The sequence below is a fragment of the Trichoderma ghanense genome (genome assembly GCF_004382785.1).
Source record: "Trichoderma ghanense strain CCMA-1212 chromosome Unknown scaffold_0, whole genome shotgun sequence".
Lineage (NCBI taxonomy): Eukaryota > Fungi > Ascomycota > Sordariomycetes > Hypocreales > Hypocreaceae > Trichoderma > Trichoderma ghanense.
Window position 1 is genome coordinate 456614 of NW_027395663.1, and position 14308 is coordinate 470921.

Here is a 14308-nt window from a genome sequence, read left to right on the forward strand (position 1 = left end):
CGCTGCAGTCACAGCAGCGTTCCAATTTGCTTGACCGGTCCAGGCTGCATGGTCACTAACTGAAGCTTGTTTGCACGATGACGCACGCAAGTCTTGGATTCAGAGACCCCTAATCAAACCTATCCGGCCTGCTGCTCTTCTTCTAACCGCCAAAAAAGCCACCTGAATCACCGCTTCTTCACGCCTTCGATTTTCTTCTCCTTCTCTTCCACATCAATCTGCCGCGTTGTGGTGCTGTTCATGCTGTCCATGTCCATTACCAGGCCTGCTTGATCACAGGTCACTAGGCCATAATTTCGTCCTGACAACCGTTGCTACGACGCTTTGTTTTTTTTTGTTTTTTTTTTTTTCCCTTCTTTTCCTTCCCCCACTCATTGTCCAACTACCTTCCAGTCATTCTTCTCCTCCTCCAGCATCTCCTTGCGACGCCGCAGAACACTGAAAGGAGCAACGACGACTGCTGGAGAGCAAAAAGGCAAAATTCACCTGCCAGAATGTTCGTCCTTAGAAACGGTGAGTGAAGACGTGAATGCGATTTCTGTATGTAGCCTGCGCCAACTCTGCATTGCGGCTCTGTTTCCCTACCAACAGCCTGCCAATCATCTACCTACCTATCCGTATCCTGACTCGCCTCCATCGCTACCTCTCTTCCTGTCCCTTTGTCTTTTCTCATGTACGCATAGACATCTCTCTCGCTAACAGTCACCCCCAACAGTTGGCAAGCTGATTTTCGGCTCAGCTGCGCAGGAATCCCTCATCGAGCTCCCCCAGGGCCAGCTCTACCTTGTCCGACCTCTGTCGCCAAAGGGCTACTCAGAGCTCATCTTCAAGGATTCTGCCATTCGCATCCGGCGAACCAACCAAGACTACCAATACCAGCTCGTCGTGCAGCGCGTCTTCGAGGAAGGAGAAGCTGAGCTGCTCGCCGACGAAGAAGGAGAGGACGCCGAGATCGACGCGCTCGTAGGCGAACGCGACGAAAAGACGTTTCTGCTCGACGAGTCTCTGCGCTTCCGCATTGAGATTCGGGAGGGCGGCGACGAGACCGTCCTCGCCTGGAAAGACCTGAGCGGCGACAGCGGCGACCTGTACGAGTTTGTGTGCGACCGCGTCGTCACACCTGCCGAGGTCAAGCGCTTCCTTCGCACGGCGCAGGAGTGCCAGTACGAGCGAAAGTATCGCAAGCCGCACACGACGGCCTCGGAAGAGGACTTCAGGCAGTTTGAGTTCCCCGAGGAGCAACCCATCCCTCCCGCCAGCCCAATCCATAGCCCGACTCTTGCCAGGTCGATCGAATCCATCGACGACATGTTCGCCAAGAGAACCGCCGCTCTCCCGGCCCAGTCCGAACCTGCGGCAGAGCAATCGAGAGAGGTCGAAGCGCCCCAGCAGCCCCAGGGAGCAAAAGCTGCTCCCACGCCCCTTGAGATCTATGCTGCCGTCTCTGGCGAGTTGCATCTGTACGACCCTCAAGCTGGCCACTTCTCCCAGGTTGAGGACTCCGTCATTGTCACGGTTTCCGAAGTCGGAAAATGGGAGTATTGGCTGCAGATCGATGCAGCCGGGAAATCCATCCTCGGCACTCCCGTCACCCCCGAGTTCAATCCCGTGTTCGATTTTGAGCATCTGTCCTTCATCTTCAACCACTGGTCAGAGGATGGGACGGGGAGGTCTTGGCTCATCCGTTTCAAAGACCAACCAACACTGGAGAAGTTCCAGGAAGCGGTGATGCAGGCCATCTGGGAGAGACTGAATGAGACCAAGTGGAAGAAGATTCAGGAGAAGGAGCGCGAATATGTCTTGGATGCATTCAATGACCTCGCCATGGAAGACGCGCCGCCGGCGGATGAGGAAGAAGAAGAAGAAGAAACCGAGGAGGACTACGAAGACGCAGAGGATGACCGCGGACGATATGAAGACGACGAGGACGAGGACGAAGAGCGACAGGAGAGGGCTGATGGAGACGTAAACTCCCAGCTTGCCGTGGGCTACAAATACGACCGCTCCTTTGTTGTTCGCGGGTCCAAGATTGGCGTCTTTACTCATACGCCGGATAACCATCTCAAGTTTTCGACCAACATTTCCAAGGTGACCACTCCCGGAGGCAAATTGATGAACCCCAAGAAGGTCATGCTCCACAAGGAGGACAGAGATCTCATCATGCAAAACGACGTGGATCCGAACAAACTCTACCGCATGGACATTGAATACGGCAAGGTCGTCGACGAGTGGAACGTCCACGATGACATTCCCGTCACGACGTTCGCTCCGGAGAACAAGTTTGCCCAGATGACGGGCGAACAGACATTCCTTGGCATTTCTCACAACGCCCTTTTCCGAGTCGACCCTCGCCAGGCGGGCAACAAGATTGTCGATTCAGAGCTGAAGCAATACGCCTCAAAGAACGACTTCTCCTCCGTCGCCACCACCGAGAAGGGCTACATCGCCGTGGCCAGCAACAAGGGTGACATTCGCCTGTTTGACCGTCTCGGAATCCGAGCCAAGACACAGCTCCCTGCGCTCGGCGACCCCATCATCGGCATGGATGTTTCAGCGGATGGCCGATGGATCTTGGGAACCACCAAGAACTATCTTCTCCTTGTCGATGCTCAACAGCATGACGGAAAGAACGAGGGAAAGCTTGGTTTCGAAAAGCCCTTTGCCGCCGACTCGAAGCCTCGGCCGCGTCGACTGGCCCTGTCGCCCGAGCACGTTGCCCAGTTCTACCACGAGACTGGCCTGCCGGTGTCTTTCACGCCTGCCAAGTTCAACACTGGTGAGGGCGCGGAAGAGACGAGTATCATCACCGCGTCGGGGCCTTACATTATTGAGTGGAACCTCAAGCGCATCGTCCGCGGCCAGAAGACGCCGTACAAGATCAAGCGGTACGAGGAGAAGGTCATGGCCGACGACTTCAAGTTCGGCTCCGACAAGAACGTCATTGTGGCTCTGCCCAACGAGGTCAACATGGTTGCCAAGCAGAGCCTCAAGATGCCTACGCGCGAAAGCATCATGGGCGATGTCCGGCTGCTCGGTAGCGGACGCAAGTCTGGGGGACGTATCAGCACGGGCAAAAGTGGGCAGTATAAGCTGGGACGGGATGACATTGTGGAGTCGCCTTATTAGAGGGGGGTTTGTGTAGATGTACGTCTTTTGATGAAACGCTCGAGAGGACAATCTTTTTTAAGAAGAATATGAAGGAGGACATTGAAGGAAAACGGATGGGAAGGATGGGAAGGATGGGACGACGACGACGACGACGATGATGATGATGGGATACCATAGGTTGATTTTCTGCTGCGATTTTCGGGGGGATGGGAGTTTCCTGGGCTTTACGATGCTTTTTTTTCTCCTCAAGATTTGACTATTGTTATTTCGCCTAGATACCTGTATGTATGCAGAGTGCCTGATCAAACCGGTGAATATACAAGCCATGAGTTGGTATGAAACCAGGTGTTTGCCCTATGACGCCACTTTCGTGACCCCGAGTCGATGAACGAGCTGTGAAAGAAAAGTTTCTCACCAGTTGAACTTGCATTCGCACAAAGAGTAGCAATGGGAAAGTGGCCATTGAGACGTGATTCAAGACAAGAAGACCCTTCATATACTTTTATTTTCTTATTCGCTAACCCAGCGTCCGTCGTAAAACACAGATGAATGAAAAAGACGCCCCTGGGCTTACCATGAAACCATCCATTCGAATGAAAAGAAACAGCCCGCAAACTTTGTCCAAAGAAAATATATATAACGATGACGATAATGGCAACAGCCCCATCAACCCCCCCTTTTACTCAGACGCTCCGGGCGCTTCGGCAGGAGGCTGCTGCTGCTGCTGCTGCTCGCCGCCCGTTACCAATTCCGTTGCGCCCTGGGCCGCCTGCTTCACCTTTTGGCCGACGCCGGCGACGGCGCCGGCAATGTTGCGCAACGTCTTGGGCTGCGTGTTCTCCGCGTTGAGGCGCGTCATCTCGGCCACGAAGCTGGCTCCCCACCAGGCGCTCGTGTACTTGAAGACGTAGCGCTCGAGCTTGCGGTAGTTGGCCTCGCGCTGTTCGGGGCTCATGGTGACGGCGTCGTGGATGGCGTTGGCGAGCTCCTCCGTGTTCCAGGGGTTGACGATGAGGCTTCCGTTGAGGGACTGGGCGGCGCCGGTGAACTCGCTGAGGATCATGACGCCGTGTCGCTCGCGCTGCGTGGCAATGTACTCGTACGAGACGAGGTTCATGCCGTCGCGCGTGGAGGAGACGAGACACACGTCTGAGACGGCGTAGAGAGCCGTGAGCTCCTCAAAGGAGACGGACTGGTGCAGGAAGTGGATGGGCATGAACTCGATGGTGCCGAACTTGCCGTTGATGCGTCCGACGAGCTCGTTGACCACGGCGCGGAGGTTCTGGTATTCTTCCACGTCTTGCCGGGACGGGACGGCGACTTGGACCAGAACGATCTTGCCGATCCACTCGGGGTGCTCTGTCAAGAACACCTCGAGAGCATGCAGCTTCTGGGGCACGCCTTTGATGTAGTCGAGACGGTCGACACCGACAATCAGCTTGACGCCCTCAAACTTGCGCTTGAGCGTGGCAATGCGCTCCTGGACCTTTGGCCTCTGGAGGCCCTCGACAAACTTTTCGGGATCGATGCCGATGGGGAAGGCTCCGACAGTAACGAAGCGGCCGTTCCAGTCGACGCCGTTGGGGGTGGTGGGAGTATCGAGGATTCGGGAGCAGCTGCTGAGGAAGTGGCGAGCGTAGTCGTACGTGTGGAAGCCAATGAGGTCGCAATCGAGGAGACCGGTCAGCAGGGCCTCTCGCACAGGGAGAATCCGATAGATCTCGCTGCTGGGGAAAGGGGTGTGGAGGAAGAAGCCAATCTTGACGTCCTTCTTGGTGTTGCCAATCTCCTCTCGAAGCATCTGCGGCAGCAGCATCAGGTGGTAGTCGTGAACCCAGATAAGATCGCCGTCCTGCACATCCTTGATGACCGTCTTGGCAAAGAGGCGGTTGACTTCCTGGTACGCTGCCCACGCAGATTCGTCAAAGGTGATTTCACCGGGGTGGTAGTGGAAGAGTGGCCACAGGATGGAGTCTGAGGCGAGGGAATTGCACAAGTCAGCGACGTCACTCGACGTAGATACAGCCAAGAGACGGAAAAGGGGGGAAACTCACTGGCAAAGCCGTTGTAATGTCTGTCTGCGAGCTCATCATCGATGAATACGGGATGGGCGCCGTACTCGTCCTTGAGGCGCTTCTTCATGCCCTCGATTTCGTTTTCGGGCACCTCGAGGCCGGGCCATCCATACCACTGAAAGCTGGTCGTTTTGCTGAGGCCACTGAGGCCGGTGACGAGACCGCCCGACGACATGGAGAAGCTGTAGCTTCCATCGTCGGAGCGCTTGATGGTGATGGGAAGGCGGTTTGAAAGGAGGAGGAGGCGGCCAGAGTTGGCGGCCTCTCCGCTTGATCCAACAGCAGCAGGCATTGTGTGGTTCTTGATCGGCTGCAAGAGTTTGTGTATCGCAGCTCGTTCCTCGAGATTCAGCTCTTATTCAGGCTGCGTAAATGGTTTCGTTAGGTGAGGCTCTTTGGGCGTCCAACAGCTAGCCAGAAGAAGCGTGGCGACGACCGTCCGGCTTCGTTGATGGCTTCGGGATGACGACAAGCTGAGCGACGCAAAAATGCTCCGGCTAGGCGGCCTGTTGTATGTATATGGCAGTCGTTTATCGCGGAGACGCAATCGCAACACCTCGACGGGCGGACGAGAGGACCTTGACGCGAGTCGGTGTTTGTTACCTGAAAGCACGCGGTAGAAAATGGAATCAGAGGAGGTGGACCAAGATTGCGGCTTCGCGTTCGGGATGGGAATCAATATGATGGCGCTGCTTAAAAGCTTACTGGAGCCTTGATTCTTATACGATCCGCCTCGCAGCTACCAGAGGAGGGGCAGCCACGCAGCGCTACAGCCAGAGGAGGGGGAGGGGCAGCTGTTGGGGCCCTGTGGTTAGCGGCTATTGCCCGGGGCTACGGGCGTCTTAGCGCACGCTCGAGGCCTGAAGGCACGCTGCATTACAGCTCCCTGACGCAGTCACACAAGGCACACAAGGCCGGCCGCAGCCATTGATGGAGGCTCGTCATCTCTCCAAGGCCTCGCAAGTCTGCAACGGTGGTGAGGGATATTCTTCTTCTCTGCATGTTGGGTATGTACCTGGCAGCACCTTGCCTACGTTATCTTCCATGGGCAGCAAGCTGCCTCTGCGGCAAGCCGTACCTTAATTACCGCCTACCTACAGCACTTCAGAAAAGCCCGACGACACTCGCCATCTGGAAACTGGCCCAATTGTGCCTGTGTAAGGAACGGAGCAAACAGTCCGATCAGCGATCAGCGATCAGCGATCTCGAAGCGGGAACAGGCAGAGCAAACTCTGATGCGATGAAAACATAATAACGGCATGCTTTTCGTGCGATGCCCGGATTCTTACAGGTACCTTACTCGGGTGCCGTGTCAAGCAGCCAACAATGATTGAACCTTGCCTTATTGACGTCAACGCTATGGGGCTGCCGTGGACAAGGCCCGGAAAATTCCACTGCAGGCTGGACGGATACAGTATCAAGCGTCAGGCATGGGGGCAACGCCAGATACCCAAGGTACCAGGCAGTTCCTGATTTGGGCGCTGGCCAATGAGTGATTCCAGAATGGCCATGCATGACACTGGATTGCGCAAATGCTTCTTGTCTCGACAGCTTGGGTCGACCGGAGCGAAGCAGAGTCTGAGGCATCTAATACGGAGTATGTCAACAGTGGTAGGTAGGTATCTACTAGGAGGTAGTACTGTACGAATCCCTTGTGTTGGGTGCTGCGGGCTGGGCGAGAAAAGTCGGGATGCAAAGTAAGCTTCTTTCGTGTTCCAAGTTATTCCCTGCAGCTGGCATGGCTTTTCCAAGTATTTTTGCCGATGGGTTTTCACATGGCCGACAAAGGGACGGTGGTACCAAATAGCCCACATGATGAGCTGGAGGCTTCAAATCCTGTCCGTTTGCGCGAGATGTTACATGTGGTTTCTATTGCTCAGGTTACCTTAAAGCTACTCGTCCAGACATAGACGGGTGTTGAGTTATGCGTATTATCCGGCACCTGATCGAGTGCTGATGGCTTTGATATCGCTCATCAAGTGCCCTGGTGCAATTGAAGCACATGGCTTGAGAGAAACGGATGCCTCAAAAGAAATGCAAAAACGCACCGCCCTCTGGACAGCTTCCAAGTGCACTCCTGGTGGTCCAAGTACCGGAGACCTTCCAGGCTGAAGCTGCTCGGCACCTCGACAGGTACTCCGGACTCCGTACCTCATTTACCCACTTTTCCTCCTGCTGGAAACGCGAACCTACAACTTTTTGTTATCGATAAGAATCTCAACCCGTAGCAAGGGCCGTAATTTTCATTCAATATCCATCGCGGCGGCGACAGCCTCATCAACCTCATCATCCCAGCAGCCCTGTCGCCTCGGGGGGAGCCGCGCATCGCCATGGACTCGTCGCAGGACTTCAATTCCCTCCAGGAGGGCATCCAAAAGGCCCTCATCTCCACCATCAAGTCCGCCAATCGCATCGCGTCCCACGACCTGGCCTTCCAGCGAACCGTCAACCCAGACGTTGCCGAGCAGCTCGACGACCAGACGTCGCGCATTCTCGACCTCTCGACGCGGTTACTGGGCTCGGCCGCCAAGGCCTGTGGAGTCAAGGCGCCCAAGCTGGAAGACCCCGAAGATGTCGACATGAACTGGCGCAAAGTGGTGGATGTCGTGGACTCCGTGCTGGAGAAGGCGGACCGGGCCCTAGATGAATACACGGGGCTGATCAAGCAGAGAGAGAATGGAGACTCGGATTCCGTAAGGCGACTCCAGATGGCTGCTGTTGACACTATTTCTGATCCCATTATTTGTAGAATTCCAAGACAAAGCAAGCCAAATCCACGAGCAAAGTTGTTCGCAACGCCAACGTCAAGAAGCCGCAGTTGGAGTTTGAGATCCCGCCGAACAACTTTCCCAATGGACCATGGAAGCCCCTGTTGACGGAGAAACCGCACGCCAAGGTGTCTCTTGAAGACAGCCTGGTCACATTCGTCGGGGACAATGGAACGACTCAGTAAGCGTGCCAGATTTTGCTTCGCCGCGTCCTCAGTTCCCTCACTAACAGCTGCGTCTTCTCTCCAGATATAAGCATCCGTACGAACCAGAGATCTTGGCTATGCAATACCCCGACCGGGTCTTCCAAGTACTCGACCCCATACCGCCCCAACCAGTCGAGACGACCTCAGCCACGTGGGTTGATACATACGAAGGGGTTGTCGACATGCTCCAGGAGCTGAAACAAGCAAAGGAAATTGCGGTTGACTTGGAGCACCACGATTTCAGAACATACGTCGGCCTTGTGTCCCTGCTGCAGATCAGCACCCGAGAAAAAGATTGGATCGTTGATACGCTGAAGCCCTGGCGTCACAAGCTCCAAGTGCTCAACGAAGTATTCGCCGACCCGACCATTGTAAAGGTGAGCATCCCGCCAGTTAGGGGGGGCTCTGCCTTCTTACTTACGTCCCTCATAGGTATTTCATGGTGCGTACATGGACATGGTATGGCTTCAGCGAGACCTTGGGCTCTACGTCAATGGCCTCTTCGACACATTCTTCGCAAGCGATGCTCTGCATTACTCTAGCAGAAGCTTGGCTTTCCTCTTATCCAAGTTTGTCAATTTCGATGCTGACAAGCGATACCAATTGGCCGATTGGAGAATACGGTATGATGCAACAAGTTCATGCTCTATGTTACCGTGGTTCATGCTAATGCCGTTTAGGCCCATCCCTGAAGAGATGCTCTTCTATGCCCGCTCAGATACCCACTTCCTCCTTTACATCTACGACAAAATTCGAAACGATCTGGTTCAGGTATCGGACCGCAGCGACCCCGATAAAGATCTCATTGGCCGTGTGCTGGAGAAATCGCGAGAGCTCTCCCTGTCACGCCATGAGCATCCCGAGTTCAACGAAGAGACGGGTGAAGGGTCCAGAGGCTGGTACAACTTCGTCCTGAAAAACTCGCACTTGGCCTACAAGAGTGAGCAGTTTGCTGTTTTCAGAGCGCTCTGGAAGTGGCGAGACGTGACTGCGCGCGCGGAAGATGAAAATCCCAACTTCGTGCTGGGCACAAACAATCTGACCGACATTGCGCGCGCCAATCCTCCAGATGCCAAAGCTCTTCACAGCCTGCTGCCACTCACTGCTGCTCTGGCCCGATCTCGGGTCAACGAGATCTGGAGCCAGATCCAGGAGCTAAAGGCACAGGGTGGACCGACTCTGCTGCAGTTTTTCACATCTCGCGATCCGGCGTCATCAAGGCAAAATGCTGCAGCGCCCCGAGCAACGAAAACACAAGATGCAAGCCTGAAGCTGGAGGAAGCAGCCGTAGCGGTCAAAATGCCGCGCTCGCAGCTCTTTGGAGACGTCGCTGTGAGTTCGCGATGGGATGGAGCGAAGGAAGCCGTCAGTGTGCAAGAAGACTACTTCCCCTTCCCTTGGCAACGGTTTGTCGAGGATATCACAGACTTCGTGCCTGTTGCCGAGCCTGCCCCAGCGGAAGAACCCGTGAAGGAGCCAGCCCCCCCTCCTGAGATGGAAAAGGATGAAGAATTTACCCTGCGGAGAGGGCAGAAGAGAAAGTCCGAAGCCATTGAAAACGCCGAGCCCTCGCCAAGTGAAGGTGAGTCGGCTTCCGACAATGATGAAGAGATGGAGGACGATAGCAGAGACAGCAACGCTGTCATTGAAGTTGAGGCCGAAGAGCCACCTCCCAAGGCGGCGAAGAAGGCAAAGAAGCTGGAGAAGAGGAGGAAGCGAGAAGAAGCCAAGATGGCTCAGGAGCAGCAGCACTTGGAGCTCCGTACCAAGCGGCAAGAGGAGAAGCTTGCCCGCAAAGCGCAGCGCAAGACTCAGCAACAGCAGGCGGGCGCGGGAGATCGCGCCAAGTACCAGGCTGTTCCTTTCGACTACAGCAAAGCAGCATCCGTCCTTCACGCCAAGAGGGATGATGCCAGGGCGGCGGCTCCCGAGGACAAGAAGAAGGTGTTTGACCCATATGCGAAGACGGGTGACGACGAGATCAAACCGGCAAGACGGATGCCCCCGATCAGGGGCGAGAGGAGTGCTACGTTCAAGAAGTGAATGGGTTGGGCTGGCCGTTGGTTACAAGCATAGATTAGCTCTCGATTGGGAGTACAGGGAGGGGACGGCGTTGTACGTAATTGAACTCTGGAGCTATTCAAGAGCTTCCAATTTGGACAAACTGATTGCTTGAGGCATTGTTTGATATAGGCGAAGCTTGATGTGAATACCTGCACTTGTGACAGATGTACTCCCTGAGAGGAATTCCAGATTAGTGTACTCTGTCTCGGTCAACTATATGCGGCGAGAATCACGTATCGCACAGTTGACTACATTGACGTTGTAGGCCAGCTTCACTGATCAAGCCTTGCAGTGGCCTGATGTTGTCCGATGATGACGTTCAATTTCTATCTCATCATTTCCCTTCTAAATCTCCCCGATCTTTGCATTATCTGCCATTTTTGCCATTTCTATAACATAAGATCTGTATATCCTTATAATATCCGCACTTGACTTATAGAACAGTAACCAGGCAGTCCTAGTAGTTACAAGTAATTAGCTGGTGGCTTCGGCAACGTCAAGCCATGGCGTGAACTCAATCGCGCCAACAGCCTATAGCAACCTTGACAGCACTCCAAGCTCGCCTCTCGCCGCAACACCACCCAACTGAACCAAAACATCCATGTCCTTTGTTTTCAATGGGGAAATCAGCAGATGATATCCTTCCCGGGAACCCCAGCTTACAACGGCTGATGTAACGTCGTCGTTGCATCTTCATCAGGAGAGGTCATGTGACCCGTGAGGGGGAATCGTGAGGGGAAGAGCATCGCGACTGCCATGTCTTGTTCACTTTTCATTTTCCTTTTCCCTCTTGCTGATTTGTGCCTTCGTCACGCATCTTCCGACCTCAATGCTGAATGATTGCGATATGCGAGAAGGGCCACGACGGCAAGGATATTTGACTCCTCTGACCAGGATGGGCACGCATACCGGCGGCGCGTTGGCTGCCTGTGAGTATTCCATGAGTGAAGAGCGACGCAGTCTGTTTGCTGAAGTGCCCAGAAATGAATCCGAGTCCGCTCCAGAATATCGTGCGGGCACTTGATCGCCAACGGGACAGCGCTCCAGTACACGAGTGTGTGATTCTTCCAACCGGCCTGGGACCCAAGACGGCAACATCATATCTGATATGTTGAGAGGAGTCTTATGCTGAGACGACGCTCCAATGTCGAAGGGACCCCACGACTCCTTGTATGGTCCATGTCAGTTTCAAGCCGCTCCAAGCCGAGAAGATTACCAAAGTCACCAGGAGTCCGAGGTCATGGCTTCGATTTCACCAGGAAGCTTCATATCAGCCGGCTGAAGTGCATGGAGCTGGATGCTGCGAGTTGTGAAGAAAGCCTGGAATCCAAGGCGCAGGCGCATGTCTCGTCCGTGAAGGAAAATCGAGCCTGGGATATTTCGATGAGCTACTCGTTATGCCTGTCTAGACGACGAGCGCACACCTTTTCAAGCCGGTGAAAGGCATGGCAGCACGCGCCTGAAGAATCATGCACTCTCTGGTTGTATCAAGTCATGTGTGGACAGACGCTGGTCAACAGAGGCATTCTCCTATATATGATCCCAAGCTCAAACGCCTGATCCACTATGGGGCACAAGACTCGCGCTCTCTCCCATCTCTTCTAGATCCACCGGTTCACCAAAAGGCCACCATTTTTCATGGAAGCAAATCACGTCAGCTTTGAGTGAAGCACAAGGGAAACCCCTCCCCCGCCAGAGGCACTTTGACACCGTGTGGAGCAAATGCTTTCTTCAGTCTGTGGACACCTTGGTCGATATATCACGCACACACAGCCCTCAGGTCTCACCAAGTTGGTGAAAATGGAGAAAAAATACAGCGTTGCCGCGAGCTGCTTGCCTGTATGATTGCAGCCCATTGCGCATGGCAAGAGCTCTCTACTCACAGAGCCTGAGTTGTTTAGCCTTTTGTGGCGATGAAGCCATTGGCGACCGGATGAAGCAATGACCAGGAGAATCAACAGTCAAGCATTGGCATGCAGTGCTGCGAATGATCAAGATGGACCGGCATTTGTGAGACGGATGTCATTCTCGACGTCAATAGCCAGTCGCAGAGTGAGCATGTCAGAGCCCTTCGACATTGAAGGGGGCGGGATGAATTGAGGCTTTTTTTTATTTTACAATCGACTCCACGAGGGAGCAGGATGGGCTTTCCCCAAGATCTATCGAGACATAGGACACCATTTTCGTCGATGACCACGTTCCCCAACCTCTAACACCGTCTATGATGCACTTCCTTGTTTTTTCCGTGCACGTTGGCACTCCAATTGCATTTGACAAACCATCAAACTCCAAATGGCGGACGGTCCAACGTCGTCCCCTTATATTAGTTGCTCCATCCACCGGCCGGAGCTTTTCCCGTCTCTCGAGAGGCAATTTAGGTCTGCAGGGCAATTGGTCAGACTCGACTGGGCTGGACGTTGTGAACGAGGTCTCGGAAACACTTACGAACTTGGCCATCAGGGCAATCATGAGGTCGAACAGAGCGATAGCCTCGACGAAAGCGAAACCCAGAATGGCGTAGGAGAAGAGCTGGCCACGGAGGGCAGGGTTGCGGGCAACACCGTTGATGAGGGCGGCGAAAACGACACCGATACCAACACCAGCACCAGTCAGACCGATGGCGGAAGAACCCATACCCAAGTTCTTGGAGACCTCAACCATGGCCTGGGCGATCTCGGAAGAGTAGGCACGGCGCTGAGCCTGGAAGGCGTTGCGGCCAGCAGCCTGGATGGTCTGGCGCTTCATGGCCTGCATGGGGCTGCCTTTACGACGGATTCATGTCAGCATGTTGAGCTCGTCAATTGAGCTTTGCTAAGGGTTCCCTTCTGGATGACCGATCGAAACACCGCAGGCCGACCTCCATTTGCTGAGGGAAAAAGTTTTTCTTCGACTCACCGGTGGTGATGGTGCGCTTGGCAGCGGCAACGGGGGCACGCATGGCAGGGCGGGCAGCCTTGGTGGCCATCTGGGAAGCCAGACGGGAAGCAAAGACGCGGGAGGCCATTGTGATGGTTTGAGGAGGGATTGGAAGGTTGGACTGGAAGGGATGGATGGAGTGAGGCAAAGGTCAAGTCTGGAGGAAGAAGGAGAGAGAGAGAAAGAGAACTGGAGCTGGATGGAGGAATGGCAAGAAAAGAGGACCCACCTGGGGGAACTGGCCTAGGGGCATTGAGGGAGGTCAGCCGGGGCCATGTTGGACAAACGAGTGAAATTCCCACCGCCGGAGCCAGTGGATGACTGAGGCCGAAGGACCGGTTTGTGCTGGAAAGCTCTGGTGCAAATCTGTGTCCAGCAGTCGAAGCATTACGCCAATGGCCCTCTTGTCCAATCGGGGGAAGCCGGGTGCGGATTCACAGCAGACTCGAGCAGCCCCGAGGAGAGAGAGCTCCTCCAAGTTTTGCACTTGCTGAGGATTTTACGGCCTCAGGCTTCAAATCGACAGCTGTTTGAACAGTCCTCAACCTACTGTGTCCGTCTGCGAGACCGCCAAAACCTTGAAGGCGCCGGCATTCATTCCAGTGAAGAGCAGAGCGGCTGGCCTGTGGCCATTGACGTTTGGCCAAACAAGCCATTGGCTTCCATCGAAGGCGGTTGACTGGCCGCACGGCAACAGTCATTGGTGCGAACCTTAATCGGACCAAACAGATGGCCATTACCACCACCACCAAGCAGATGCTCTACGACAATACAAACCCGCCTCTTCCAGGTGAGTGCTGCGAGCGAAGCTCTTCGGGGCTGGTGATGAAGTCACACTGCTGCTCCGAGCTGTACTACCATGACTTCACTTGCCTGGGGGGACTCGCAGGCCGGGAAAAATTTTCTGCTCTGTTGTTGTCTGAGGCATGAAGAAAAAATGGCGCCCAGGCACGGTCTCTGGGACTCCTATATCAGGATCGACTTATCGGACAACAGAATTTTTGCCGCGTTCAGATAGCATGAAGTTGTACGACTGGATGAGGCTCGCTGGCTCAAGCCCCCACGCCCCACTTGGCGTCATGGCGACGGGTGCGAACAAGACGACACGAGCACGTTGCTGCTGCGAGTTTTACTGCTATACTCGTACGGTATGGGTGCTACGCTCAGGGAA

At 54.6% G+C, this 14308-nt stretch overlaps 4 protein-coding genes across 4 annotated transcripts; 2 read left to right on the forward strand and 2 right to left on the reverse strand.

Moving 5' to 3' along the window:
* Nucleotides 1-494: 494 nt before the first annotated feature.
* Nucleotides 495-3126, forward strand: CCMA1212_000162 (Vacuolar import and degradation protein; the record flags this gene model as incomplete). The annotated part of the gene is made up of 2 exons (XM_073697644.1): nucleotides 495-513; nucleotides 716-3126. The coding sequence occupies 2 exons, from the start codon at nucleotides 495-497 to the stop codon at nucleotides 3124-3126; spliced, it is 2430 nt and encodes an 809-aa protein (XP_073563954.1).
* Nucleotides 3127-3787: 661 nt separating this feature from the next.
* On the reverse strand, nucleotides 3788-5575 carry CCMA1212_000163 (Alpha,alpha-trehalose-phosphate synthase; the record flags this gene model as incomplete). The annotated part of the gene is made up of 2 exons (XM_073697645.1): nucleotides 5163-5575; nucleotides 3788-5082 (listed from the first exon to the last, which is right to left on the reverse strand). Exons 1-2 carry the CDS (start codon nucleotides 5473-5475, stop codon nucleotides 3788-3790), a joined length of 1608 nt encoding a protein of 535 aa, XP_073563953.1. The 5' UTR covers nucleotides 5476-5575.
* Nucleotides 5576-6873: 1298 nt separating this feature from the next.
* Nucleotides 6874-10200, forward strand: CCMA1212_000164 (Exosome complex exonuclease rrp6; the record flags this gene model as incomplete). The annotated part of the gene is made up of 6 exons (XM_073697646.1): nucleotides 6874-6880; nucleotides 7482-7876; nucleotides 7933-8132; nucleotides 8201-8534; nucleotides 8590-8780; nucleotides 8838-10200. The coding sequence occupies 6 exons, from the start codon at nucleotides 6874-6876 to the stop codon at nucleotides 10198-10200; spliced, it is 2490 nt and encodes an 829-aa protein (XP_073563952.1).
* Nucleotides 10201-12595: 2395 nt separating this feature from the next.
* CCMA1212_000165 (ATP synthase subunit 9) lies at nucleotides 12596-13325 on the reverse strand (the record flags this gene model as incomplete). Its single annotated transcript, XM_073697647.1, has 3 exons — nucleotides 13117-13325; nucleotides 12667-12983; nucleotides 12596-12601 (listed from the first exon to the last, which is right to left on the reverse strand). Exons 1-3 carry the CDS (start codon nucleotides 13223-13225, stop codon nucleotides 12596-12598), a joined length of 432 nt encoding a protein of 143 aa, XP_073563951.1. The 5' UTR covers nucleotides 13226-13325.
* Nucleotides 13326-14308: the final 983 nt, after the last annotated feature.